Source organism: Astyanax mexicanus, unplaced genomic scaffold (assembly GCF_023375975.1).
Source record: "Astyanax mexicanus isolate ESR-SI-001 unplaced genomic scaffold, AstMex3_surface scaffold_33, whole genome shotgun sequence".
Classification (NCBI taxonomy): domain Eukaryota; kingdom Metazoa; phylum Chordata; class Actinopteri; order Characiformes; family Acestrorhamphidae; genus Astyanax; species Astyanax mexicanus.
In genome coordinates this window covers 4,425,033-4,453,000 of record NW_026040043.1, presented here as the reverse complement: position 1 = coordinate 4,453,000, position 27,968 = coordinate 4,425,033, and the positions used below count along the sequence as shown (strand labels likewise).

Genomic DNA, 27,968 nt, shown 5'->3' with positions numbered 1-27,968 from the left:
GATTCTTGGAATGGGTTTCCATGGTTTAAAATCTGCATTACAAGGCAGGTGAGCAGATACTTTTGGCAATATAGTGTATTTATATTTGATCTTTATGTGAATAATACTGAGAGGTAATATAACTAAATATATATTGAAGAAATGCACAGTTTGAAAACACCATTTGAATAATGTTATTACACCCAACATTTACAATGTTTAAAATGAGAATGAGGTAGCAGGTGTCTATCAACTAGAATTGTAATTAGAGTGGTTAGAGAGGATTAAGGATATCCTAAGTTAAATTATTTTTAAATTATTATTAGAAATTTATATTGATTTTGAATTTTAATTTTTAGATTATTAATTTTTATAGCTTACTTCAAAAATGCTGTGATTATATATCTATTGATATTGTTTTCAGATTTGATCATATTTCTTAATAAAGAACTAAAATTATAGTAATTCCAGCGACTGGGTAATTAACACGACTGGGAACGACAGCGACTCTGTGCTCTGTCAGTGTAAAATAACACAGAGGAACCAACTTTCTGCAGAGTCACTACGTCACTACACACCTCCAAACTTCATGTAGATTCAGATTAGATCAAGAGCAGTAGTGTAGAGAGACTCATGGAATGGGTTTCTATGGCCGAGCAGCTTCATCTAAACCTCACATCACCAAACACAGTGCAGGCCAGCAGATACTTTTGCCAGAATAGTGTATAAGACAGAGATAACATTAAGCAAACAGACTGTGGTGAGTGCTTATTTTACAATAAGTCATGGCGATGTCTCAAATCTTGTGCAACACAAGACTAAAATTTCTTTCTTCTTCTTCTGCAGATTAGCTGGCTGCAATCTCACTGAGAAGTCTATTGAAACCTTAAGTACAGCTCTACAGTCAGAAAACTCTGCCCTGAAAGAGCTGGACCTCAGTAACAACGACCTGCAGGGATCAAAGATGGAGAAACTCTCTGCTGGATTGAAAAGTTCAAACTGTAAACTGGAGATACTCAGGTCAGAATTACAGAATATCCTTAAATATTATAGTTCGGTTACAGCAGTTTTAAGGATTTCATTTATCTTTTGCAAAGGAACTTGTTAAATAATATATTATTCATGTAATATAATATATTTAACTGCAGATAACCCATTATTTTTGTTTATAGGTAATGCTTTACACTGTTCAATAAAATTAGATTCTTTAGATTTTTTTACCTGACTGTAAAAATACTTTTGTAGTAATATTAGTTTATACATCACTGTTCATGTATTTATAATTGAGAGTGTTTAAATATTTGTCAGTAATTGAGTTATACCACACAGTGAGGTGTGCCAGCTGATGATAGGGCAGCTCAAATTCAGATCCCACTCTCTAAATTTCTAAAAAGATATATTTAGATTTTTCAAACTGGACCTAATATCCTCCATTGAGCCGTGTTTAAAACTCCATAAACACACTGAACTGAGCTCTGAATTAAAGTTAGTGAAGCTCTGAGCTGATCATGAAGTCATTTCTCTGCCTGTTATATTTACGCTGTTTAAAAGATGATCCTTAAATTATTAAACTACATGAAGAAAACCTGAAATTAACAGCGTGCAGCGGCTCGCACTGTTGCCAGATTGGGTGGTTTCATGCCAAATGTCGAGTTGTGTCTGAAATTGTCTGGAGGAAACGCTGTGATTTGACGGGTGAACAAAACTACCAAGTGTAAAGAGTTTTGGAATTGAACTCATCAGTGTTGTAGTTAGATATCTAACCCTGCAGAGACAGAGCTTTTAGTCCTGCTGATGGAAATTTGAAGTAGTGTTTATGTTCTTTATTATACGAGTATTTATTTCTTTCATTCTTGCAAGATTATTTTTATGTACTGTATTTCCTTTTTTTTGTTCGTGTGTCCAATGATACAAGGCACAAAACATGTAATACAAACATGCAGATAAAATAATTTAAATATCGTTTTTAATTAGTGATATTTAAGATATTTAAGGTGTTTTATTTTATTTTATCATGTTGGAATAAACCCTGTAATATTGTTGATATGATGAACATCAGCTGTTTGGGTGGTTTTCTCAGTATTTTGTTGGATTTGAAACACGTTTTACCCAGTGAATTGGTTTTATCTGAATTCCAATGTAACAACCTGGCAACCCTGATGGTTTGCTTTCCGCCCCGTTTCTTCGGCTGTCTGTTGCTTAGTAGCGAGACCCGCAAATGCATTTTGGGACACATTTAGCTCGCTTAGTAAGCAGCGATGTTTACTATAAATCATGATGCATTATGTGCCCTCAAAATCACGCTCGAATTCCCCCTTACGATTCGGACACTCACAGAAAAATGGCTGACTTACTCAATAGTATCCTAACTAATAAAGGGAGCCTTTTCGGTCACAGCCTTTTACTTCTGTCTCCCTCCTGAAAATACAGACGAGGCTTAATATGTGGTTTGGGTAGTTGGCCTTCCAAATTGGGGAGACAAGAGGTATTTATAAATCAAACCAAATAATTTTTGAGTTTAGTGGTTTCTAATTTACCTTCATATATTAGTAAATGTAACTTTTGGAAAGAAATTCCTTGTGCCTATAAGAGTTCATCAGTATCTCTGCTATAAATACACCATGAAGATAGAAGAATATGTATGCAGTTACTTACTTTACATTATATATTGTACTTACTTTTCTTTGTAGCAACCTATTTTCACTTTGTTCTTTTTATTCTTCTAATTATTTATGTTATACTGATTATTGTTCCATTAATAAAAGCAGTAAATGGGGAAATATGTAGGTAATTTGTAATATTTCAGGAACATCTTTGATAGTTGTTTGAGGAGGGGTTTGTGTGTGTCAAGGTTCCTGTGGTTCCTTAAAAAGTCTTAAAATGCCTTAAATTTACTGAACATTTGCTGTAAGTATTACATTTTCAAACCGCATGTTTAATGCAGGTGGGAAATCTCAGTGGCCCACCATCAGTGTTGTGCCAGTTCACAGCTTTTCTGAATTAGTTGAAAGTTCAGTTCATTTTACTTTTTTCGTGAGATATTCAAATTAATACTTTTTTTCACACTACAAGCTAAAAATCACTATACGTTCTTTGAAACTGCTCATTGTAGACATTTGCTCATGAAACTGCAATTGTGGGTTTCTTACCAGGTGAAGAAACTTGCAGCAGTACAGACAAGCTAGACCATTTCTATACTTGGTGCAATGAAATCTACCAGCATTTAATAAAAAAAAAAAAGAATATATAATATGTAATATGTATAAATTAGGGATGCAACGGTACAGTGAGGTCACGGTTCGGTTTGTATCATGGTTCTTGGGCCACGGTTTTGATATATCAATATTATTTAGCTCCAACATTCTTGGATCTAACAACAACCTTTCTATTTCAACACCGGCAGGAAAAAAAACACACACACAGCATTGGCGTGCCTTTGTCGCTCTGTGCTGAGAGTGAGGATCCTCACGTGCCTTCAGCAGCACGTGCTCAGCAGCCCCTCCCCCTGGCCATGTGGCAGAGTCTGCTGTCCCAAACAGTTGCTTGACTGCGGGGCTGCATTCAGCACCATGTACAGCGGCAGAGCGTTCGCTTCTCTGTTAATGCGCGCAACGGAATATCACGGTTCTTCTGGGTGTATCAAACCGAACAGGCCGAACCGAACGGTTCCATAAAATACCGAGAACCGTTGCATCCCTAGTATATTTTATTTGATACATATGATATTATATATGCATATGTGTGTGTATGAAATGAGCAAAACTCAACTTTTTTTTTAAATTGCAGCGCTTTCTCTCTCTCTCGTTCGCTCTCTCTCGCTTGCTCTCTCTCGCTTGCTCTCTCTCGCTCGCTCTCTCTCGCTCGCTCTCTCTCGCTCGCTCTCTCTCCAGCCCTCCACGCTCTCGTTGTTGCCTGCTATGCGGCGTGTCTGCTGTTCATGAAACATAATGTGAACTGATTCCCGTTCAAGTTCTTTATTAAAAAATGTGTTGCGCTCAGTTCAACGTTCACGAAAAAATGAGTGTGTTCACTGAACGCGTTCTTTTCTCACGCACAACACTGCCCACCATAAACGTCTAATCCAAAACAAGAAGTAAAGGTAACAGAGAACTAGCTAAAATTAGCAGCGAGCTAGCTAACATACTAACATTAGTGCCGAGCTAGCGAACATTAGCAGCGAGTTAGCTAACATTTGCAGTGAGCTAACTAACATACTAACTTTAGCAGTGAGTTATTTAACATTACTGGGGAGAGACCTAAGGTTAACAGAGAGCTAGGTAACATTAGCTAACATACTAATGTTAGCAGCGAGCTAGCTAACTAAATTCAAAATAAGTCGTGACTAAGAATATCATTTGTGCAGAAAGCTACAAAAGAGTTCATGCAACTTACATATGTTATGTTGGCTCTGTGTGTTTTTCTCTCGTTTTGTGAATTATGTGTAGATAGAATGTTGAGTAAATACTGATTCTGAATGAGGGTAATATATAGGTAATATGTTCTGAATTGTCAATGAAGCACAAAAAAATATTTGAACAATTATGAAGCTGTTATATTTAGATCATTCTAAATGTATAACATTATTTGTGAGATTTAAAATATTGTACTCTATTTTTTTTGCATTCTGTAGATTATCTGCCTGTAAACTCAGTAAACAATCATTTGATAATCTGCAGTCAGTTTTGCAATCAGAAAACTCCTCACTGAAAGAGCTGGACCTCACTAACAACAACCTAGAGGATTCAGGAATGGAGAAACTCTCTGCTGGACTGAAGAGTTCACACTGTAAACTGGAGATACTCAGGTCAGTATTCTTTAAACTTTTTATTCAGTGCCTTTTCTAATTCCCTACCTGTAAACATTTAGGGTAATTTTATTCAATAGTAACATGTGTCACTGATTGTTGTGTAAAAGGTGTTTTTATTATTTTTACAGACTTGTTACGTGTAAACTCAGTAAACAGTCAATTGAGACTCTTCAGTCAGTTTTACAATCAGAAAACAACTCTCTGAAAGAGCTGGACCTCAGTAATAATGATCTGCAGGATTCCATAGAGAAACTCTCTGCTGGACTCAAGAGTTCACACTGTAAACTGGAAACTTTCAGGTAAGAATGATCTTTTTTATAATTATTTAGAAAATTATATAGAACAATGCTACAATATGGTACGATGTCTGCATTGTATTGTTGCCACAACAAAACATTTGGCTGTTTCAATTGCTGTTTTGTATTTTATGGTTTTCACAGTGCTCTTTACAGTGTTCGTCAGTGATAAAGACATTATATTATTATTATCATCCAGTATTATCCAGTATAATAAAGACTCAAAATAAATACAACCCGTTAGAGACTCTCTGCATCTTATAATTTGATGTTAAAGGCTGCTGCATGCTACAACACAGAATCCAGCATGTCAAACACTGTATTCCATTTTGTTTGTTTAAGGGACCTGTCCAGGTTGCTTAGCAATCCAAAGAGTTTAAAGTATTTGACCAGTGTCTTCTCATTTCCATGAGCTGAGAGATCTCTTCTCCAGTACAGCAGGGGAGAAGACGCTCGACAGAGCAGTGCTTAAAATGTAAAAAATGTAAAAATTGTAGTTAAGTCTGGTTAAGCCAAGCAAAACAGCATTCATGTTATCGCTCTGTGATAAAAATGATTCTCTTTAGTGCCAGGTTCCATGAGCTTTTGCAACAAAGCGATCTAATATTAATTAAAATGCCTTGCTATTTGGGGTCCAACGTTGCTAAGAAGGGAAATGAACTGTTCAATATCGTATCTGAAATAGGTCAGAAATCCACTGACACAACTCACCACCAATACACACTACTAATAAATGCCACTGACACTTTTATTTAACAGAACAGGTAATATCAAAAAACATTTTTCTGTTTTGTTAAATATGATTCAGAAGAAATGCTTTGATCGTACTTACAGAACTTCCTCATTCAACACACAGTGCCAAAAAACGTATGAACTTGAGGTTAGCCGATATCTGTCAGAGTGGTTCATCACAGTAAAATTAATTTTATTATATCTACCAAAATTATTTTAAAAAACATTTATTTGAAACTAGGGGTGTGAGGAGACACTAATATCATGAGACGAGACACGATACTGGGTTCACAAGAACAAATTAAAAAAAATTAAAAATGGCATAAAAACTGGAGTTTTATTAGACAAAATCATATAACGCAAACTTAACAGACTGGTTTCTCTGTTAATAAAAATAAAACTTTTCTAGGTCTTATATAGTGCAAACAATGAGTACAAACCACAACCAGTCATATTAAGGCTATGGTTTGTGTTTTTTTTCTCCTAAATCTCTTGTAATTTAACTATGCATAACCATAACCAGTCATATTAAGACTATACTTGAACTGCATAACAGAGTGCATGAAACTTTTTTATACAGTACAGAGCTAAGGGATTACTACAACTGCCTATGAAACAGTCACATGTATGATTTACATATGGTTTGTATCTTGTTGGTCACTCTGTTACTGTTTATTGTTTCCACTGGAAAGCCAAAATGCAACAAGACATACAACTTAAAAGTAGCAGAAGCATCTTCTATGCAAATGCCCGAATTTTACTCTTCTGCTGAGAGCTGCTCTCACTGCTCAGCCACCACACTCGCTGCTATCGCTACTGTGTTGCCAGATCCCTCTTAAAAAGTCCACACTAAACTGTTTTTTTCCCCCCGCGAGACAGGTTTAAGCTTGACATGAAATATTGTCACGTTTTAATCACACGAGATCTCATGCCATGATTTTCATATGGGCACAATGGGATATAGTGATAATATTTAATAAATACAACCATAACTTTAAAAAAAGAAATTCATTAAGAAGAACTACACATTCAACTCCGGACACTCCTTATGGTTGTATAGCAAGATTAAAATAAATAATTAGCTTTCTGAAAGTATTACTACTCTTGTAATTGCATGTTCTGTCATCAATCATGTTATCACCTGGAACTACACTCCTTGAATGCTGTTGTTGCAATCGTTGTCTGTGTAGCTGGTTGGTTTGTATGATTGAAGTTACCTTTACAGTTTATAATCTGGTTTTAGAAAACACTTGCATCACAACTGCATTAATCAGATAATATTAACATAATACGCCTAGTCAGCATGAATCATGAATGCACCCAGAATCATATTACACTAAATATGGAAGTGCAAACATTAATACATTTTCTTGCTTTATTCAATACATTCTTCTTTATGTACATTCTATTTTGTCAGACTAGCTTTGTGTAATCTTGGGGAACAGACCTGTGACAGTCTGGGATCAGTTTTAAAACTAGAAACCTCCCTGAAAGTGCTGGATCTCAGTAATAATGACCTGCAGGATTCAGGAGTGGAGAAACTCTGTTCTGGACTGAAGAGTTCACACTGTAAACTGGAGACACTCAGGTCAGTGCCTCTGTCAGTATATTACTAAAAGAACTTTAATTTTAAAGAATACCAACAGTCTATATTATCTGTGTCTCTCATCTTATCTGTGTCTCCTCTCTGCAGGTTATCTGGTTGTATGATCACAGAGAAAGGATGTTCATCTCTGGCTTCATCTTTGAGCTTAAACCTGAAAGAACTGGATCTGACCTACAATAACCCAGGAGACTCTGGAGTAAAGGAGCTCTCTGTAAAAATGAAGGATCCACACTGCAAACTCAGCACACTCAGGTATGTGTGTGTGTGTGTGTGTACTGTTTTTACTACCAATGACATGTACTACCGATACTTAAAGGCACTGCTTAGCATTTCACATGAATGAGTGGTAAGAAAAAATAACCAGTAAGAGAGCGAGAATTATTAGACTTTGTGCAAAAAACCTAAATTTGGGTTTGCCCAGTACCAGTTGTGAGGCTGACAGGAACCGATTACCCACAGAGCATGTACAAATTACAAAGCCAAGACCAAATGTATCCTTCCCAGAAGATAACGGCACCACCAGCAATGCACAGTGCAATCAACACCAAACAGGGAAAAGGTGTGGAGTTATGCTGGTAACAACATCCCTGTACAACGGAGAATCGTTCTCTCTGCTGTTCTCTACTAAGAGGTGAATATTTAACAGAGAGAATCAAAGAAAGCAGCTGTCTGAATCAGATATCACCTGTAGACAGAACAGATAAAAAAAAAGAACACAAAGAAGGTCTGCACCATTGTTCTGACCAAGCGAACCTTAGCTATCTGCCATATCTTAGAATCTAAACCAAACGTCTGATCAACGCTCCACATGGATATTTCCTTCAACGTCAAGCCTGTAACGGGCAGATACAGACAGAAGAGGAATGGTAAAATTACCTCCAAATCATATGAGGATGACAAACACTGTATATTTCCTATAATATCCATCACATGAGACTGAACATTAAACAACTGGGCTAGTAAGGCCTTTAAGTTGAATACATTAAATAATTATCAAGAGAAATGTTAGAACAATTATTTCTTAATTTGTTGTCGAAAACCTTCACTGTCTAGTCACCAACAGTTCAGGACAGTAGGTTAGTGTACTAGTGTTTAGTGTTACGTATGCCGGTAATACTCAGTGTTGAGTTTGCAGCACAGCACAGAGCTGTTGTCCTCCTAATTAAGTCTTTCTATGTAATTTGCATGTGAGCTGGTGTTTACTCATGGGTTATTAGTCAGTTTATGTTGTTGGGGATGTTGAGGTGTCCAGTGTATTGCAGACTTTATATATTACTGAAGTTAGAAGCTTTTTGAATACCAGTATGGTAGATTGAACACAGTGAGTCTATATTAGCTAGCACATCAGGTAAGATAGATCTTTGTTAGCTCTGCATGGTCCGTGTTTTTATGAAGCTTTTGGAGGAAAGTTAATGTATTTAAAGGGAAAGAAAGCACAGAGCATATGATTGTCCTTCTAAAAAAGCCCATCTATGTCATTTGCAGACATTTTTGTTGTTGCTCCAGTAAAGCTACAGTGACAGTATATCTGAAGACCTTGTTTTTGAGCTCTGTAACATGAACATGCTGAGCTGTAACTCTTCTGTAACTATGTGCTTATCCTGAGTTATCCGCACGTGTGTGTACCTATAGCCATGAATAATCTCCATTGCTCTCTCAGCTCCTCCAACATGGAGCTTCACCATCACAATATGCTTCCTCAAACAGTCATTTCTACTCAGCTGAACTTATTAACATATGATCGTCATGTTTAGTATTCCAACTGTGTTGAAATCATTAATCTTGGTTGCTACTGATAACTATATGTAAAAGAATTCACATTTAATAAAAACTTCAGATCAGATAGTTTTCTCTAGTTAGAAATGAGATATGTTATGATATCAATGATTTGGACATTTGTATTTAATTTATTAATGAAACTAACTTAATTATATGATAATTTTAAGATTGGGTAAAATAGATCCCTTCCCTGTATTTTATGGTGAACTGCACATCTACATTCCCTACACAAACAAATGTAACAACAGCTCAAACTGAAAAAAGAACACAGTGGTAGACAATGGAAACTATACAATGAAGCCAAAAGCTTAAAAACATTCTTAATTAGTCTCCTCAGTGTCCAAATAAGCACCACATATTTAGGTCTTCACAAAAGAACCACTGGACTATATTATTATTATCAGTGTTGAACTTAACTATTACTAAGCTATATATACAGCTTTAATATATCACTTTTTATCTTACATTACAATACTCCATCAGAAACAGTTTACACTCAAATAACATGTTATTAACCAAATCCCCAATTAAATATATCAGCTTAGAAAAAACAGTGTGTCACAAGACCCCACATGTAGAGTATTTTAATGTTTTGACATAGAGCAGCAGCAGAGACAGCAGATAATAGCTTTATTAATTATCTGGGTAATGAATCAGTTTAAACTGCACCTGAAAAGCTGTGTATCTAAAATGAGTGGAGTAAATTTGATAGTTAATTTAGATTAAGGACAGATCACATACACACCCAAACAAGCCTCTCCAGAATAGGTTTAGAACGAGAAGGACACCACCTCCTCTTGCAGGGCTTGGTGCAGTTGTGTTAGTAAACAATAGAGTTTAATTACTGTTTATACACCCACTGAAACGAACTGCACCAAGGGAAACGGAACAAACCAAAGAGTGCTGGTGTGAAAGTGGACAGAACTAGGCAGATACGTCCGGTCATGATCATTACCACCAACTGCACTATCCACCAAAGATGCAAAGCTTGATCAAGCAGTGACTGGAATCTGATGATTTTCAGTTGATCGGCCATGACTGTTGACCAGCTAATCAGTCTCAGAAATCTAATTCAAATTTACAAAAAATTGACACAAATTTCACATGGTTCACTTTAATGCAATAGCGGTACACACATACAGACTCACACAAAATACATTGTGAGCAAGACGTGCAGACGTCAGCAAGCTTGCAATCTGCCATATCTACAGGCTCAGCTGCGGAGGAACAACTCCTTCAATATTCAGAGCAACAAATTAATAAGACACTTGCTGAGTATGCCCAGTCTGAAGAAGTTAGCAGTCGAGGTTAAAGGTTTTAAAAACACTTCACTTCACTGAACCTCAAGGAATACAACACACAATGCAATACTTCTCAAACGTGTGTTCCAGGATTATTTCACCTCTTGTGACGGCACACACAGCTACTACAAGCCGGTAACAAACCCTTACAAATAGTGTACATCATTTCAACAGCTAGTCTGTAAAAAGTCCAGTGCTGCACTTTGTTTAAATATTTTACTAAAAAGAAATTTTACTTATAATTTATGTGAGAAGTGGAAATTGGAATTGGTGCATCTTTGCTCTTCACTGTAGGTTAGAATGCTTTCCATGACATATTGCTGGTACACACTATGGACACATTGGATCGAAGAATATTAAATTACCACAGAACTATTGAGATTGAATGTTCATCCATTTGTACCCACTATCAGACATGACTCCCTAACTCCCATAGTTTACATCACCTTTGGATGAGCACTTTGGATAGTGTTTACCATCAGTTTACATAATGCTATCCTATGTTTTTTTAGATATCTAAAAAGCAGCTATACATGGTCATATCCGAATATTATGACCACCTCCTTAATTGTCCATCTTATCAGTTCCACTGATCATAAAGGAGCACTTTGTAGTTCTATAATAATTACAGACTGTAGTTCTTTATCTGTTTCACTACATACTTAATTATTACCCTCAATTCACCCTGTTCTTCAATCCTCAGAACCCCACAGGACAAACCACCACAGAGCAGCTATTATTATTTGGATGGTGGTGTTGTATGAGGTGTTAGAGTGTGTTGTGCTCATATTCCAGTAATTCTGCGTGTTGGTATTTCCCTGTATATGTGGAGAATGTACTTAAACTCTCTGATTATAAATGTAATGAATGCAGGAGTATACATGACTATTATTCTTCTGTTTAACTGTTTATTTAAAGAATTATCCTCCTCTTCAATCAGATAAAACTGTATTCAAAATGGCCTCAGTAGCACTGCTCTATTCTCACTGAGGTGAATACATGGACTACTCATGTTCTATTCAAATTGAGCTATTCTAGTTTAGATTATTAATAGATTAGCATGATTAACATCATCACATGGTATTTAACACATTATATATATTTTTTTATTCAGCATTATTGTGTTTTCCTAACCCATTGTTTTCTATCATTTATTTTTATAACAGAGTTTAACTGTTGAGAATAGAAATCTCAATCTGACAATAAAAAACACTTAATTTAGGTAAAAAAAAGTGACTTGCTGTTATTTATAGTTTGTCCTTCAATAGAGACACGTGCAGAATCATTTCCTCAATGATAATATCACAGAAACTGATCTATTATTTTTATAAGGAGTAATATAAAAAGTGTGTGACTGGGTTTCAAAAACTGGGAACGTGTGTTGAAATTGAAATTTCATATAAAATTAATTTAATGTAATGATTGTCAATGAGGACATGCAAATATAAAAAAATTAATAATTTTATATCAACTTTTACTCAGTTCTATTAAATGATGAGTTTACAATGCAGTTCATGGTTTCCATTAATTGAAAATGTTTGAAGTAAGGTTGGGGCATCACCATGTTAGAGTCCAGCCAGCAGAGCAGATCAGATTGAGAATATGACCAGAATTATGGCTCGATTAATCTACATGTTAAACCAGAACAGTAAACAAACAAACAAAACAAAACAAACAGAAACATGCAAAAAAAACTTGCGTTCTAGGTTGTATAGGCGGTATAATGGCTGTGGTATCGTTCTCTCTTACTATCTCTTTCTCTCTCTCTCTCTCTTTCTCTCTTACTCTTTTTCTCTCTCTGTTTCTCTCTCTGCAGTAAAATGTTTATTCTGAATGTGTTACTGATCTGGATCAGTCTCTACTACAGGTTTTTAATAAAATGTAATTAAATAGTTTAACTCCGCATCAGTAGATGCTTTTCCACTTGACCAGGGCCGATTCTAGGATCAGAGTTTTAGGGAAGCTGAGCCACAAAAAAACCCAGCCCAACGTCCTCCCTTAAAAAATAAGTCAATTAATTTAAGAAGAGTTCCCCGGAGGTCTGAGTGAATCATATCAGAAGAAATAAAAACATTTACATTCAAATCAAACACACTGTCACATCCTTGCCCTGTTTCCTGTCTGTTATGTTTCTCTATTTGTTTACCTGATCCTCGTGCCTGTGTGCTCCCCACTTGACCTGTGCTCCTCTTTCTCTGCTCCAGTACTTTTCCATTCGTGTCTCATATGTAGCTCCGCCCCCTAGCCCTAGGTGTTCGTGGTTTAGTGTGTTTCCTGTTTGTATATATAGTCCTCAGTTTGTCTGCGTCAGTCTTTGAACTAACCCCTGTTGTCTTGTCGGTCCGCGTTCTCGTTTTTCACAATCATAGCCCTTGTTTATTCCTTGTGTATTTCTCCTTGTTTATTTCTCCTTGTTTATTGCTTTGTTTATGTTCCTTGCCCTGTTAGTTTATTCTGTTGTGTTTAGTTCCTCGTTTATTAGCCTCCCTGCTTATTTAACATTATCTCTTGTTTGTTTTTGGTTTGTTTCTTTGGTTACTTGTTAATATTGATTGTAATAAAGTAGATTACCTCCGTTTACGTCCGCCTCCATACGGGTTGGTGCGGTGAGCCTCTGGTCTCGTCCCATGTTAGGCGGCGCCTACGAGTACCCGAGGCAGGTAAAGCGGGAACCGTGGGACTTCCTTGGGTGTGCTCCCAGCAGCTCTGAGGAGGAGGAGGAGCTCTACCCCACACCAACTCCCTTGCCTTACCCCCCAGGGGTGGTGCTCTACCCGGCTCTCAGCCGCACAGCTCCAGAGGCCGTCCCGACTCCTGTCCGCGCGTTTCTGAAGGCACGCTCCGTCCCGATGACTCCCAAGGTACGCTCCGTCCCGGCTGCTCCAGAGGGGCGCTCCGTCCCAGTGGCTGCAGTGCTAGCTTTCCCGGCTGCTGCAGAGCTAGCTTCCACGGCGGCTGCTGAACTGGATTCCCCCGGTGGCTGCTACGCCGCGCTTTAAGGCTGCTGTGGCTGCTACGCTGTGCTCCGAGACTCACACGGCGGCTGAGAAGCCGCCCTCCGTGATGCCCGCTGCTGAAACGCCGTGCTCCCTGAATCTCGCAGCTGAGGCATCACGCTCCGTGATGCCCGTGGCTGAAACGGCATGCTCTGCGATTCTCACGGCTGCAGCACTGCATTCTATGGCTCCTGCCACCCTGGAACCTGCATACGCTGCTTCTGCCATCCCGGAACCTGCATACGCTGCATTTCCAGCAGCCCCAGTCTCCGTGCCTGCTCCAGCAGCCCAAGTCGCTGCACCTACTCCTGTGCCTGCTCCCAGAATTTTGTTCAGTCCCAGGCACCGCCTACGGAGGCCTGCCCCGAGGCCTCCTGACCTCACCACCAGAACTGTGCCCAGGCTGGTCCCACGAACTGCACCACAGATTTTAGCCCGTCCTGGGCACCCATCCATGTTTTTATACCCCTGTCTCTCCCTGTCCTGATTCCAGTCTCCGTCTCCCTTCCAGTTTCCTTTTGTGCCCAGTGTCCAGTCTTCGTTACCTGTACAGCCTGCGTTCCCTGTTTGGTCCCCATTCCAGGCTCCATCTGCTGTCCAGTCTTCTTTCTCTGTCCAGTCTGTGTCCCCATTTATGTCTAGTGTCCTGTCCCAGTTTATTCCTCCTCTCAACTTTCTGTTTCTGTTCCCTGTCCCGTCCTCTGTCCAGCTTCCTCTTTTGTGTTCTCTGTCCTAGTCTGGTCTGGCGTTCTTGTTCTTTGTTTTCTACCCTCTCCTGATTTGTTCATATTGATTGTAATAAAGTAGATTACCTGCATTTACCTGCGTTGCCTCCACGTCTCCCTGCCTGAGCCATCCCTGACAAACACAGACTATTATATACAGGAGACAGGTGTGTTACTTTCACTTTACACATTCTTTCAGCAGATAGGAAGATAAAACTGTTGGGTGCACATTTACATATTTTTATTAAACATTCCTCTCACAGCTGTGTTCTCCATTATCTGGTCCAGGGTGTGAATTATACAGGGACAATCGAAGAGAAGTTTTTCTTTAGGGTGTAAAGAGAAACAAGTACAGTGCAGGATGTGCTTCAGTGAACTGAAGTCTTACAATCCTTACAGTGTCTTATTTGCTTACTGTAATTTATGCAGTATATAAATGATAAATCATTTACACCAGTAGCACATATTACTACCACTATAGCCTTTATAGTCCGGGTAATAAACAATATATTATACAACAAAATCAACAGCTTGTCAATCCCACAAACACACACAATGCTATTGGTTGCTATCACAATCTAGACCTGTACCTGTAACATTAAAGCCATAAACCACCCAAAACAATAAATCTGTCAGTTTTCTCACCCTAAAAAAAATATTACACAGTAAAATAATAGTAAGGAAGCCACCTAAAAAAAAACAATATTTCATGATTTGTGAATCCACGACTGAATTAGCTAGCTAACCTAACTAACGCTAACTGAGGGGAAATGTCTCACAATAAACTGGCTAGCCAAGCTAGCTGAGGAGAAGAATTAACCTATGTTCTCTTAAACTACTAAACTTGCTCAGCTAGCTGATGTGAAATAGGGACTAACCTAGCTGGTTAGCTAGCTGACGTGAGGCGGAAGACTTCTCACAGGTTAAACAAAAAGTGTGGGAAAGTGTGCTCAAGAAACAGCTAATGTAGCGTTAGCTAGCTTTAACTTGGGTTAAATAGGGACCCTCTTGCCAGAAAAGGCTAGGTTAGCTAACCTAGCTAGCTAGCTAGCCTTAGCTTACTTGAAACGGGCAACTTATCGCAAGAAACAACCTAAAGTTAACTAGGTAGCTAGCTAGCTGAGGCGAAATTGAAAAGTTCTTTCATGAAACCAACGCTAGCTATCTAGCTAAATGGCACGGTTGTTAAATTCTGGCGTTTGAAGTCTCAGCATGTAGGCTAGCTAGTTAACTTCTGTATCTACCATTTAAGGTGGATTTTTGTTTCTGGTCCACCTTAAACTACGCAGTAGGCTGTGTTAGAAATAAATCCTGTTGTACCCTACTGCAACTTGATTCATATCTATGAATGTGTTTAAATGTGATGCATTTTAAATAAAAATACCAGTAACCTGAATAATATAAAAGGATATGTTTTCTTCTTTATTTTAAATTTCACTATTCAATGTCATTAATACTAAGTTTAACACTTTAATACAGTAATATTTACTTTTTGTAGTGTGAGACCATATATACTCCAAACGGTGTAAAATTAACTCTATAGGTATTGCTATGAAACTAATAAACAACACTAGCGTAGCGTGAGTAAAATGGTACACTACACAGTGTCATATTAACACTAAACATTTAACACTGCTATCAGTGTAATTTTTACTCTCTGTAGAGTGGGACCATATATGCTCCAAAGTAGAGTAAAATTAACACTTTAAGTATTGCTATAACACTTGTGAACAACACTAGCATAAGAAAATAGTACACTGCACAGTGCCATATTAACACTGAGCATATAACACTGCTATTAGTGTAATGTTTACTCTCTATAGAGTGGGACCATATATGCTCCGAAGGAGTGTTAAAGTTAACTCTTTAGGTGTTGATCCAGCACTGCTAATTTTACTGTGTACATATTTTACAAAAGACTAAAACAGAATTCAAGGTTATACAGTGTATCACAAAAGTAAGTACACCGCTCACATTTCTGCAGATATTTAAGTATATATTTTCATGGGACAACACTGACAAAATGACACTTTGACACAATGAAAAGTAGTCTGTGTGCAGTTTTCATAACAGTGTAAATTTATTCTTCCCTCAAAATAACTCAATATACAGCCATGTCTAAAACACTCGCAACCAAAGTGTGTACACCCCTTAGTGAAAGTTTCTAAAGTGTCAATATTGGTGTGGCCACCATTATTTTCCAGAACTGCCTTAACTCTCCTGGGCATGGAGTTTAACAGAGCTTCACAGGTTCCACTGGAATGTTTTTCCACTCCTCCATGATGACATCACGGAGCTGGAGGATATTCAAGACTTTGCACTACTTTATTTTCCGCTTGAGGATGCCCCAAAGATGTTCTATTGGGTTTAGTTCTGGAGACATGCTTGACCAGTCCATCACATTTACCCTCAGCCTCTTCAATAAAGCAGTGGTCATCTTAGAGCTGTGTTTTAGGTCATTATCATGCATTATCATGTACTCCTCACGTGATTGCTGCCACACATGCTTGAGACCATCTGAACCAAACAAATTAATCTTGGTCTCATCAAACCATAGGACATGGTTCCATTAATCCATGTCTTTTGTTGACACGTCTTCTGCAAACAGTTTGCGGGCTTTCTTGTGTACAGACTTCTGAAGAGGCAACCTTCTGGGGTGACGGACATGCAGACCAGTTTTATGTAGTGTGCGGCGTATAGTCTGAACACTTCCCACTTCCCACCTATTCAATCTCTGCAGCAATGCTGACAGCACTCCTGCGCCTATCTTTCAAACACAGCTTTTGGACGTGACTCTGAGCATGTGCACCCAGCTTCTTTGGACGACCAACGTGAGGTTTGTTCTGAGTGGACCCTCAGCTTAGTTTCAGGGTGTTGGCAATCTTCTTGAAGCTTTGGTCATCTTCATGTAGCGCAAAAATTTGTCTTTTAAGATCCTCACAGAGTTCTTTGCCATGAGGTGCCATGTTGGAACTTTCAGTGACCAGTATGAGAGAGTGTGAGAGCTGTACCACAAAACTGAACACACCTGCTCGCTATGCACACCTGAGACATAGGAACGAGTCACATGACATTTTGGAGAGAAATTAACAAGCATTGCTTAATTTAGATATTTTGGAGGGTAGTCTCTTAGGGGTGTATTCACTTTTGTTGCGGGTGATTTAGACATTAATGTTTGTATATTGAGTTATTTTAAGGGAAGAATAAATTCACACTGTTATTTAAACTGCACACAGATTACTTTTCATTGTGTCAAAGTGTCATTTTGTCAGTGCTGTCCCATAAAAATATATAAATATATATAAATATAAATGCAGAATATCTGCAGAAATGTGAGGGGTGTACTCACTTTTGTGATACACTGTACATTAGTGTATTGATTTACTACGTGAATATATGACAGAGTTTCTGCAGATCCTTTAAAAACCTTAAGTTCATTTATCTAAAAATTTGGATTAAAATGTCTTGAATCCACCCCTGAGGTTCTTAAAATGTTACAGACAGTAAACACAGATTTTATTTTTACACAAGAGAGTTTGTTTTGTTTAACATATTAATGTTAAATAATAATAATAAAAATACAACAGATTTACTGTAAACTAAAGTAAACTTTATATTGGTGTATTTATTTTTTTAATGGTCTGATGGTTCTCTCTTACAAAGTCTGACATTTTATTTCCCCAAACCTGCAGAAACCATAATTTGAGTTTACTGTAGGATTACTCATACATGTGCAGCTAAGTCCTCACTACTAAACCCACCAGAATATCAAGCTTTTAGTTTCATGTTCACATTTTTAATTCCATCTTAAAATGAAGCACACATTACATTGAGCCTGCAGTAGATGTGATGTTTTTTTATACATTTCTGTTTATGTTGTGCAGACATTAAAAACAGTCCACATAAAACTACATCTTGATTCTCATATAAATTTTCTGTGTGCCCCTTAAGAGTTGAAGACATTCAGTTCCTAAAAAGCCTGTGTGTTGCCACAGCTGCATTTAAGGTGGAATGGTCAATTTAAACAATGTAAAACCTAAATATGTGATAGATTTAGTGAAGGCAATTGAGTGTGTTTAAGAAAATCAGAATAGCAGCTACTTAAATGTAGTGCCATGGCTTGTGCAGTTCTTATTTTGTGAGCGTGTGGGACAGAAAGTGAATCATACTTTTTTGAGGGGGAAACTGCTGTATTTTCATTCCTAAAATTATGATTAATTATCTACTTTCTAATATTTTACTAATACTTTTTTATTTAGGGGTGCTGGGATACATTTCAGGTGCTGGAATTCCACTAAAAAGGGCTAGCGATGCACGTTACATTAACATCTGAAGTCTGCACTATTTTACTCTTAATTCCTTTAAATGAACAAAATCACTGTACCAAAATTCACACTGTAATACAATCAGCACCATTTCAGTCTCACATACATAACAATAATAAAATAAACAGCTTTTAAATATAAAACTCATATAAACACTTTTCTCACATTTCAGTAGTAAAAACACAGAGGAGCTGATGTTTTTATAGAGGCTGCATTATAGAAGAAGCTGCAGCAGAGTAGAAGTTCTGGATTAAAACAGCAGAAGAACAGAAACACAAACCCACTTTAAACCCTTTAACCTGATGCTGTAATAAATCCTTTATTAAAACACTGAATTACAGATCATATAAAAGTACAGAGAGTGAGATTCTCCTTCTGAACTCATTAGAACAGACCCTATGCTAAGCTAAGCGGCTAATGTATTCTCCATCTTTTCATTCTCTGATAAAACTGATCCAGAACAGGCTTATCTTGGACTGTGGTGTTACACAATGCTTCATGAAGCTTTCAGTGTAAAGTCTGGATGTTTCACTGGATACAGAGATTAAAGCAGTGTCCTCACTAAAATCACTAGAGTCACGTTATAACAGTAACTGAAGCTTCGTTACGTCACTGAATCCACTGTGAAGATTCAGATCCCCCGCTTTATTCCACTGACTGAAACTGGAGAACATGTTCTGATGTTTTAATCAGTCATATTTTTCATATTTTATACCTTGTTTACTCACAGTTTTCACCCCAATCCTTTAAATAAAATGTAATAAAAATAAAATCCATTTAAATAAATCTATAACTGATATATTTTATGGTGGTCTGGAAATGACGTGTGTTCAGGTACATTTCTGGTGTGTTTCTATCTTGGCTACGGAAAAACCCATTGCACGATTGATCCTCTGAAAAGACGTCTAAATTCAACAGTCGGTGGCACACCCAGAACTGAATCACGATCACCCTGCGCCCTGCGCTCCAAAAAAACCCATACCATCCCTTCTTTACCACAGAAAAATACACCTCACCCACAGCCTTCAGCAATCAACTATAAAAATAAAATATATTTAAAATCTGCACAGTAACTATAAATTATTATCAGTTATATTTATTTCTGTCAGTTATAAGGATTTATATTTATGTTTAGTACACAGACTAAATAACTGTAACTTGATGTAGCAGACACAGGCATTCTGCTGTTTAAGAATTTCAACAGATGTTTATTCTCACTCAAATGCTGGAGTTTTTGAAATGGAAAATTAAAATAGAAAATAACTTTGACTGAACATAAATTTATTTTATTTAACTTTGCTAGTATTTAACTTTTCTATCTGAAAAATAAAGCACATTGTCATCCTGGCGTCTGAGGCTGCCCGTCAATTATATAAAACTTAAAACATTTGAAATTACACAGAAATATAAAGCTATATGTTAGCATTCATTTCTTATCACCAGGGCAAATGTATTAAAATATTAAATATATTAATTCATTAATTAAAATCTTGTCCATGAAACGCCAGACAGATAGGAATGACGCTTGCCGAATAAAAGGTAAAGACTGGTTTATTCACAAAGTTGTTAACAGGGAAACACAGCCAGAGAACAGGTTGAGCACCACTCACAGGGTTAACAGGAGACGTAGTACAGGAAACAGTCCAAGATCCGAAGCCAGAGAGACAGTCCGATAATACAACAAATCCGATAAGGACAAAAACAAAAGGCAAAATCCGTGATACAGAAAAAAGGGTCATAACAAAAGGGCAGACAGAAAAGGGTTTGGAAAAACGCTCAGTACGCAACATGAGTCGACAATACCTCGCAACGGACAGAGGTGGAAAAAGTACAGAAAATTTGTAATGGAGTAAAAGTACCTTTACTTTGCTAAAATTCTACTCAAGTAAAAGTAAAAGTACCCATCTAAAAATCTACTCGAGTAAAAGTAAAAAAGTACTCAATTTAAAATGTACTTTGAGTAAAAGTTACTAGTTACTTTTAATTATTTGATGTAAAAAAAAAAGTCATAAATTATGAATAGGTGACTATAAACCGTATTTTTATATTTTTACAGTTCATTATTATTTTTTTAACTTGCCATTGCTATGCTGCTATTTATGCTATCAAATTTATGGCATATTAATTTACAGAGTTATGCAGTAAACAAAACATAAAAATAGTAAACAAAACCTTTTTTATAACTTCTTAAACTCCAAGCCTAATTTCCACCTGAAAATTCATACCCAAATTTTAAAGCTTTTTACACTAACATTAAATTATTCAGAGAATTTTAATTTTATCAATTAATATTACGAAATTAACTGAAAACACTTAAAAATATACAATTGAACGTGTAATATCAAAACATCAAAATATGGTAAAAACAGGATTTTCAGTTTCTCATTTTTAATTTTAAAATGAAATATTTATATGTGTGTTTATATAAGTGTTTTTACAGTTCTTTATTTAGCTACAAGGTGTTTACATTCACCATGTAAAATTATAAACTGGTTAGATATTATAGTGATCTGCTCCTGGGATATTTCTTTCTTTCTCCAAAGGACTGGAAACTTTATAAGAATAAAAAATACTAATTTTATAACTTAATTTCCAGTAAAGAATGTGTTTCTGTATTCTTTATATCTATCTGCCCAGTAACAGTGTCGGGTTACAGACCCCGCCCCCGCTCTGTCGCCGCCTAACGCGGCACCTGATTGGCCTGATTCAAGTCTTTAATTTTAATTTTAATTAAGTCCAGTAACATAGAAGGGATTGATATATTTGGAAAAAAGATACTGATAAGTCAATTGGCAGATGACACAACTCTTTTTTTAAAGGACAGCAGTCAAATTCCATTAGTGCTACAAACTATAGATTGTTTCTCTAAAGCCTCTGGTTTACTATTAAATATAGACAAATGTGAAATTCTTACCATTCACGAATATCCTTTGCAAACACTATATAATATAAAAGTAAAGAAAGAAGTAAAATATTTGGGAATATTGATTTGTCAAGATAAAGCAGTCTCTGAGAAGAATAATATGCACAATAATATTGAAAAATGTAAATTAATTTTAAGTAAATGGATTCCAAGGGATATCACTATCTTTGGACGTACTCTCCTAACCAAAATTGATAGTTTATCCAGACTGATCTACCCTGCATCTTCTTTGGCGAGGCCACCTGACATTATTAAAGCCATAAACAAAACCAACTTTAATTTTGTATGGAAAAATAAATGTCATTATATTAGAAGAGAAGATGAACACCACTATGAGGAAGGTGGTGTTAAAGTAATTGATTTCAGCTCCATGAATGGTGTTCTAAAACTTAATTGGCTGAGAGCATTTTGTAATGATTCACAGTCTTTCTGGTGTATCATTCCTAATGTTGTTTTTCAGAATGTAGGGGGAATTGATTTTCTCTTAAGATGTGATTTTGACTATAATAAGTTACCCATCAAGCTGTCAGATTTTCATCAACAGGTCCTGCTTTATTGGAAACTCTTGTATAAACATAATTTCACACCACATAATTCTCCTGTCTGGAACAACAGATATATTTTGTTGAACAGAAAATCAGTTTTTTATGAGAACCTGTTTTCGAAAGGAATTTGGGCCATATCACACTTTATGGATGACAATGGGGATATGTTATCGTTCAAAGACTTTTGTTTGAAATTTAATGTTGTTTTTGATGGGAAGAGTTACAACAAATTGATAAATGCTTTCCCAGCTGTTCTTAAATCTATGGTTAAAGAAGATGTGTGTCACTCCAAAACTTCTCCTGCTCTGAGTCAACTCTATATAGAAGATACAGACTTTAATAGTGAAAAGATGACTAACAGGTTCATTCGGAGAGTGTTACAGAAAGAGTTGTATCCTGGTCAGGTTAAGCGGCAATATATTGTTAATGACTATGGTCTTGATATAATCTATAAAATTAGAACTAAATATATTTATTTTCCTCTTCCTCCTAAAGTAAAGGAAGTCCATTTTAAAATTCTAAATGACATTTATCCGACTAAGTATTTTATAAAGTCTAGATTTAAATTAGAGACTGATGGATGCACATTCTGCAGTGATGAAGAGGAGGATTTAGATCATCTTTTTTTTCAGTGTCACGTCATCCAAGATTTCTGGTGCAGTTTGTGGGATAGGCTCCACGATCAAGGAATTGATTTGCCAGCTTTGAATTCAAAAATAATCAAATTTGGTAGTTATTCTCAGAACCCCAAGACAGAATTTTTGATAAATAATTTTATTTTATTGGGAAAGTTTTTCATTCATAAATGTAGATTTTTTTAAAACTAACCCTAATGTATACCATTTGATCTGATGTAAATCTCTAAATATATATTTTTTCTTTTCTTTTTATTTATTATATATTTTTTATTTATTTATTATTATTATTATTTATTTTATTATTTTATTTTATTATTTTTTTATATATATTTTTTATGTTGATTTCTATATACATATATGTATATTTCGTGTTTTATATGTATCCTTTTTTTTTTGTACACATGCTACTCAACTCGGTGATGCTGATGCCTTGTATTACTATTGGTGCCTTGTTTTTGTTTGTAAGTTGATATTGTAAATTAAAAAAAAAAAAAGGATACATATAAAACACGAAATATACATATATGTATATAGAAATCAACATAAAAAAATATATATAAAAAAAAATTATAAAATAAAATAATAAAGTCTTTCTTCAGAGAATACTGTAGATTCTGCGCATGCGCGTTAGTAAGCTGTAAACACAGCCAGACCTTTATATAACGCGTTAAATTCGATAGTATGAGCACTACTTTGAGGATTACTGTCAAATGGACTGATGGATTTACTTATTTGGAGCGATTTAGAAGCAGCAGGGAGAGGTAATGCTGGTGGGGCTGTGTGTGTGTGTGTGTGTGTGTGTGTGTGTGAGAGACTGTACAAATATGCAAATTATAAATATTTCGTAAATGTTTCTTTTCTAAAAGGAAATACAGATAAATAGGCTAGACAACTGAAAGCCAGAGATTCTAAGCTTCAGTATATGGCATATTGTGTGTGTATATATTGAGCCTATAATTATTCATAAACACAGTCAGATATTAATTATGAAATCCTGAGATGGATTTTTACTTTTGAACCAGATTACCACCCTCTACACCTAAACTCATCAAATTAAAAGCTCACACGCGCTCTCTAAACGAACTTACAACACTGAATCATCAACCTCGGCATGTCTTGGCCACAGCAAACATTACAAATTCACCATTCACCATCACTAGGATCAACATATAACTGTAGGAAACGTTCAGTTTACCTTAATATGCTTCTTCAGATTAGATGGTGAATTTCTGAAATCTCGTGGTGTTGAGCTGCTGCATCCGAAAAGAGTTTTTTTTAATCCAATAATTCTGAAGCTCCTCTCTGCAGCTGGAGACCAGAACTAACTTTCTCACCGGCGCACTACTTGAGTTTAGCGTGACGTGCAGGTCACGCTTTAAATACAGACCAATAGAGAGTCTGAATGCTATATGTTTATACTTGTTATCCAACCACAAGCTTTCCGGATGGCGCGATTTATCTGTGTGTTTTTTTATGTTGCCGGAATGATCCGTGCGCCGTTTTTTTTTTTTTTTTTTTTTTTAGTTCAGACAGTTTTTTCCCCCCAGCATTTTTTTACTCAGTAACGAGGGAGTTTTCCAATGTAACGAAGTAGATTACTTGTGTCAAAATGTAGTTGAGTAAAAGTAAAATTACCTATTTTAAAAACTACTTTAAAAAGTACAAATTACTCATAAAATCTACTTAATTACAGTAACGTGAGTAAATGTAATTCGTTACTTTCCACCTCTGGCAACGGACAAACGCTAACAGAAGCCTATATATACAAAACCTAGAATTACTATAACCCGGAACTTCCTAGAATACAGGTGAGTCTGAACGGGGGAGCGTAACGCGATTGGGTGAAGGTGAACTGCTGACGGTGACGAGACGGGTGAGCCCGGTGGAACTCTTCCACCAACAACGGGTCAAGAATGTCAGCTGCAGTAATCCAGCTTCTCTCCTCAGGTCCGTAACCTTCCCAATCCACCAGGTACTCCAGGGCTACCCTTCTCCTTCTGGAGTCTAACAGGCGCTCCACCGCGTAGACAGGTCCCCCATCCATGAGCACAGGCGGAGGAGGCAGCACTCCATGCGAGGTCTCGTCCAGCGGACCAGGGATAACCGGCTTGAGCAGATCCAGATCCAAATCCAGATGTGCAAAGTGCAATTACCTAGTGGCTATAGATCGCTAAAATAGGGCACTAACAGGGTTAACTGTGTATGTGTATATTTTGATTAGTTATAGATATTTAATAATTAATTTACCACAAGGGATTTGCTGAGTAAACAAAATATGCATTAACGCATTTGTGTGTGTGTGTGTGTGTGTGTGTAGGGTGGAGCATGGAGGAATTAGCAGAATGAAAACAGGACTAAAGAAATGTAAGTATACACACACACTCACTCATACACATGAAAATACACACACACTTACACACATACTCAAATACTCACACCCAAATATACACACTCTTACACACACTCAAATACACAAACACACACACTCATACACACACAATGTGTGTTCTCTCTAATGTGTGTTCTTGTGTTCAGACGGCTGTGATCTCACACTGGATCCAAACACAGCGCACCCAGTTCTCACTCTGAGTGTAGAAAACAGGAGAGTGGAGTGTGGAGTGAGGCAGCCGTATCCTGATCATCCAGAGAGATTTGATGAGTGGTATCAGGTTCTGAGCAGAGATGAAGTTACTGGACGCTGTTACTGGGAGGCTGAGTGCAGCAAAGGAGGAGCTGTTATAGCTCTGAGTTATAAAACCATCAGCAGGAAAGGACGAGGTTCAGACTCTGGGTTTGGAGGGAATGAAAAGTCCTGGAGTCTGGAGATCGATAATAACAGATACTTTATTCATGACAATAAAAACAGTTACTCTGTTCTTCACAATGATAACAGAACTGCTCTCCCTCCTCCTCCCTCTACCTCTTTCACAGTAGGAGTGTATGTGGACTGTCCTGCCGGCACTCTGTCCTTCTACACCATCTCCACTCATACACACACACACCTACACACATTCTACACCACATTCACTGAAGCGCTCTATGCTGGGTTTGATGTTTGGGGTTCTTTACGTATCTGCGATATAGAATAAACTTATTTGACACTAGTAATTTACTTTGGAAAACTCCCCGTTACTGAGTAAAAAATAAAATGCTGGGAAAAAAAATAAGTAAACCAATACAGAACACGATTTGTTCCATATTTCCATAAACGTCCAATCCACATGTCTGACACTCACATCCACCCTAAACCCCTCCTCCCTCCGCTCCTCTCTTCTGTGTGCTGCTGCTGGTACCTTTTTAAGTCTCCACCACAGACAGTAAGTACTCCGCAAAATCGGTGCAAAAACACAGGCGTGAGTGTGAAGAGGGGTGTCAGTAGAGATGATTATAAGTTAAGTAGTTAAACGTGTCTGTGAGTGTTTTTGGTGGCTCGCGGTGGACTGTCTGATATCAGATGGATCAGGAGAGCAACACTGCCCACACTCAGTGTCTCACTGCCCGAGCATCAGTCTCACAGTCCTTCACCACCCACTCATCTCCTGAGACTGATATTTTACAGATAATTATCTAGTCGTGCTTTTGCCAGAAGATGTCAGTGCATGGGGCAGAGCTTATTTTAGTAGACTATTGTGGTTTGATCAATTAGTATGTTGAGTTTTGTCAAAAGAATGATTTTATGGCAATTTAAAGAACAAATCTAAATAAAGTATATATTAAATTCTTATATATTTTCTAATATATAAGAATTTAATACATACTTATTTATTTTGATTTGTTGATCCACAATGTCTCCGGGAGATCACTGGACACGGTATTCCTCACAAAAATATAAACATTTTAACACAAAATATTTTTGGCGTCCCTTAATTCTAAAAGGTGGCAACCCTAGTTAGCTAGTTAATCTAGCTGTGCGATGTTACGTGCTCAACCTGCATCCACAAATAGAGTTTACCTTTCTGAAAGTCTTGGTGGTGAGAGAAACGCCTCATAATGTTCCCTGTGTTTATGTTCCGCTGATTTTATCACACATAGTTTGCGCTGAGTTTTGTTCTCCATGGCAGCGCAGCTGAACTTTTTCCAGTAATGGTTATTTTGGTTAGCGGGTAAGACGCTGTGTAAATCAGCTGTGTAGCCTGGGGTCTGTGTATTTTTTCATGTTTTTAATGATAATTCCATACGTTTTTATTGGGAACATTAAACAATCTGCTTGAATGTTAAAAAACATGTAAATTGCAGTTAAAGCAGAGCAATGGTAAGTTAAAAAGTAATAATGAACTGTAAAACTATAAAAATACGGTTTATAGTCACATATATGACCATAACTTTTTAACAGTAAAGAAAAAAAATGGATCATAGAAACCTATGCCACTTGTTCCTGAAAATGTTTTATGGGGTGGCTGAACAAATACTGCCTGAAAGGTCCAAATTATTATGTGGAATAATAGTTCATTTACAACAATTTAATTTATGATTTGTTGTACTTTTTTTTTATCAAATAATTAAAAGTAACTATGTAAAGTTTACTCAAAGTACATTATTTTTTATTACTCAAAGTACATAAATTGAGTACTTTTTTACTTTTACTCAAGTAGATTTTTAGATGGGTACTTTTACTTTTACTTGAGTAGAATTTTAGCAAAGTAAAGGTACTTTTACTTAATTACAAATTTTCAGTACTTTTTCCACCCCTAAATGAGTGTGTGTGACAGAGAAACTGTGTGTGTGTGTGTGTGTGTGGGTGTGTTTGTGATTGTGTGCGCCCTTATCCAATCTTCATCATTAATAATCTACAATTCAGCACAATATTACTGATAATTAATCAATATTCTGATTACTGATCATCTCTGAGCATCTACTGTATATAATATAAACAATATGTGTTTTTGATTTAATCTTTGATTGTTGATTTATTCTCTATTGTAAATTAAATGTTTGATTTATTTTTTGAGTGTGAATGTTTTGTTTATGAGTGTGTATGTGTATTATTGGTAATTGAATTGTTACGATTGCTCATATATTTCGCATGATTTCGGAATTTAATGTTTATAAATGTAAATATATTGTTTATGATCGTGAGTTTATTGTTTATTATTGGTAATTAATCCGTTATGATTGTAAATACAGGGGTTGGACAATGAAACTGAAACTGGAGAGTTGAGGTGCACATTGAATTTGGTTTGGGCAGCTGTGGTTTTATGTTTTTTGGATACAATCCGGGTTAGCACCCAAACATCCCTTTCAGACAGCTTCCTCTTACAGCGTCCACAGTTAATCCTGTTGGATGTGGTTGGTTCTTCTTGGTGGTATGCTGACATT

The 27,968-nt window shown here is 36.7% G+C and overlaps 2 protein-coding genes across 3 annotated transcripts in view; one reads left to right on the top strand and one right to left on the bottom strand.

The window, feature by feature from the left end:
• The window catches only part of LOC125789956 (telomerase protein component 1-like), a 265,125-nt gene that overhangs the window by 103,131 nt on the left and 134,026 nt on the right, over positions 1 to 27,968 (bottom strand). The window lies entirely within an intron of this gene.
• LOC125789949 (NACHT, LRR and PYD domains-containing protein 12-like) lies at positions 11 to 27,936 on the top strand. Its single transcript, XM_049473044.1, has 7 exons — positions 11 to 48; positions 826 to 999; positions 4,915 to 5,085; positions 7,232 to 7,402; positions 7,508 to 7,672; positions 24,970 to 25,016; positions 25,188 to 27,936. Exons 1-7 carry the CDS (start codon positions 11 to 13, stop codon positions 25,739 to 25,741), a joined length of 1,320 nt encoding a protein of 439 aa, XP_049329001.1. The 3' UTR covers positions 25,742 to 27,936.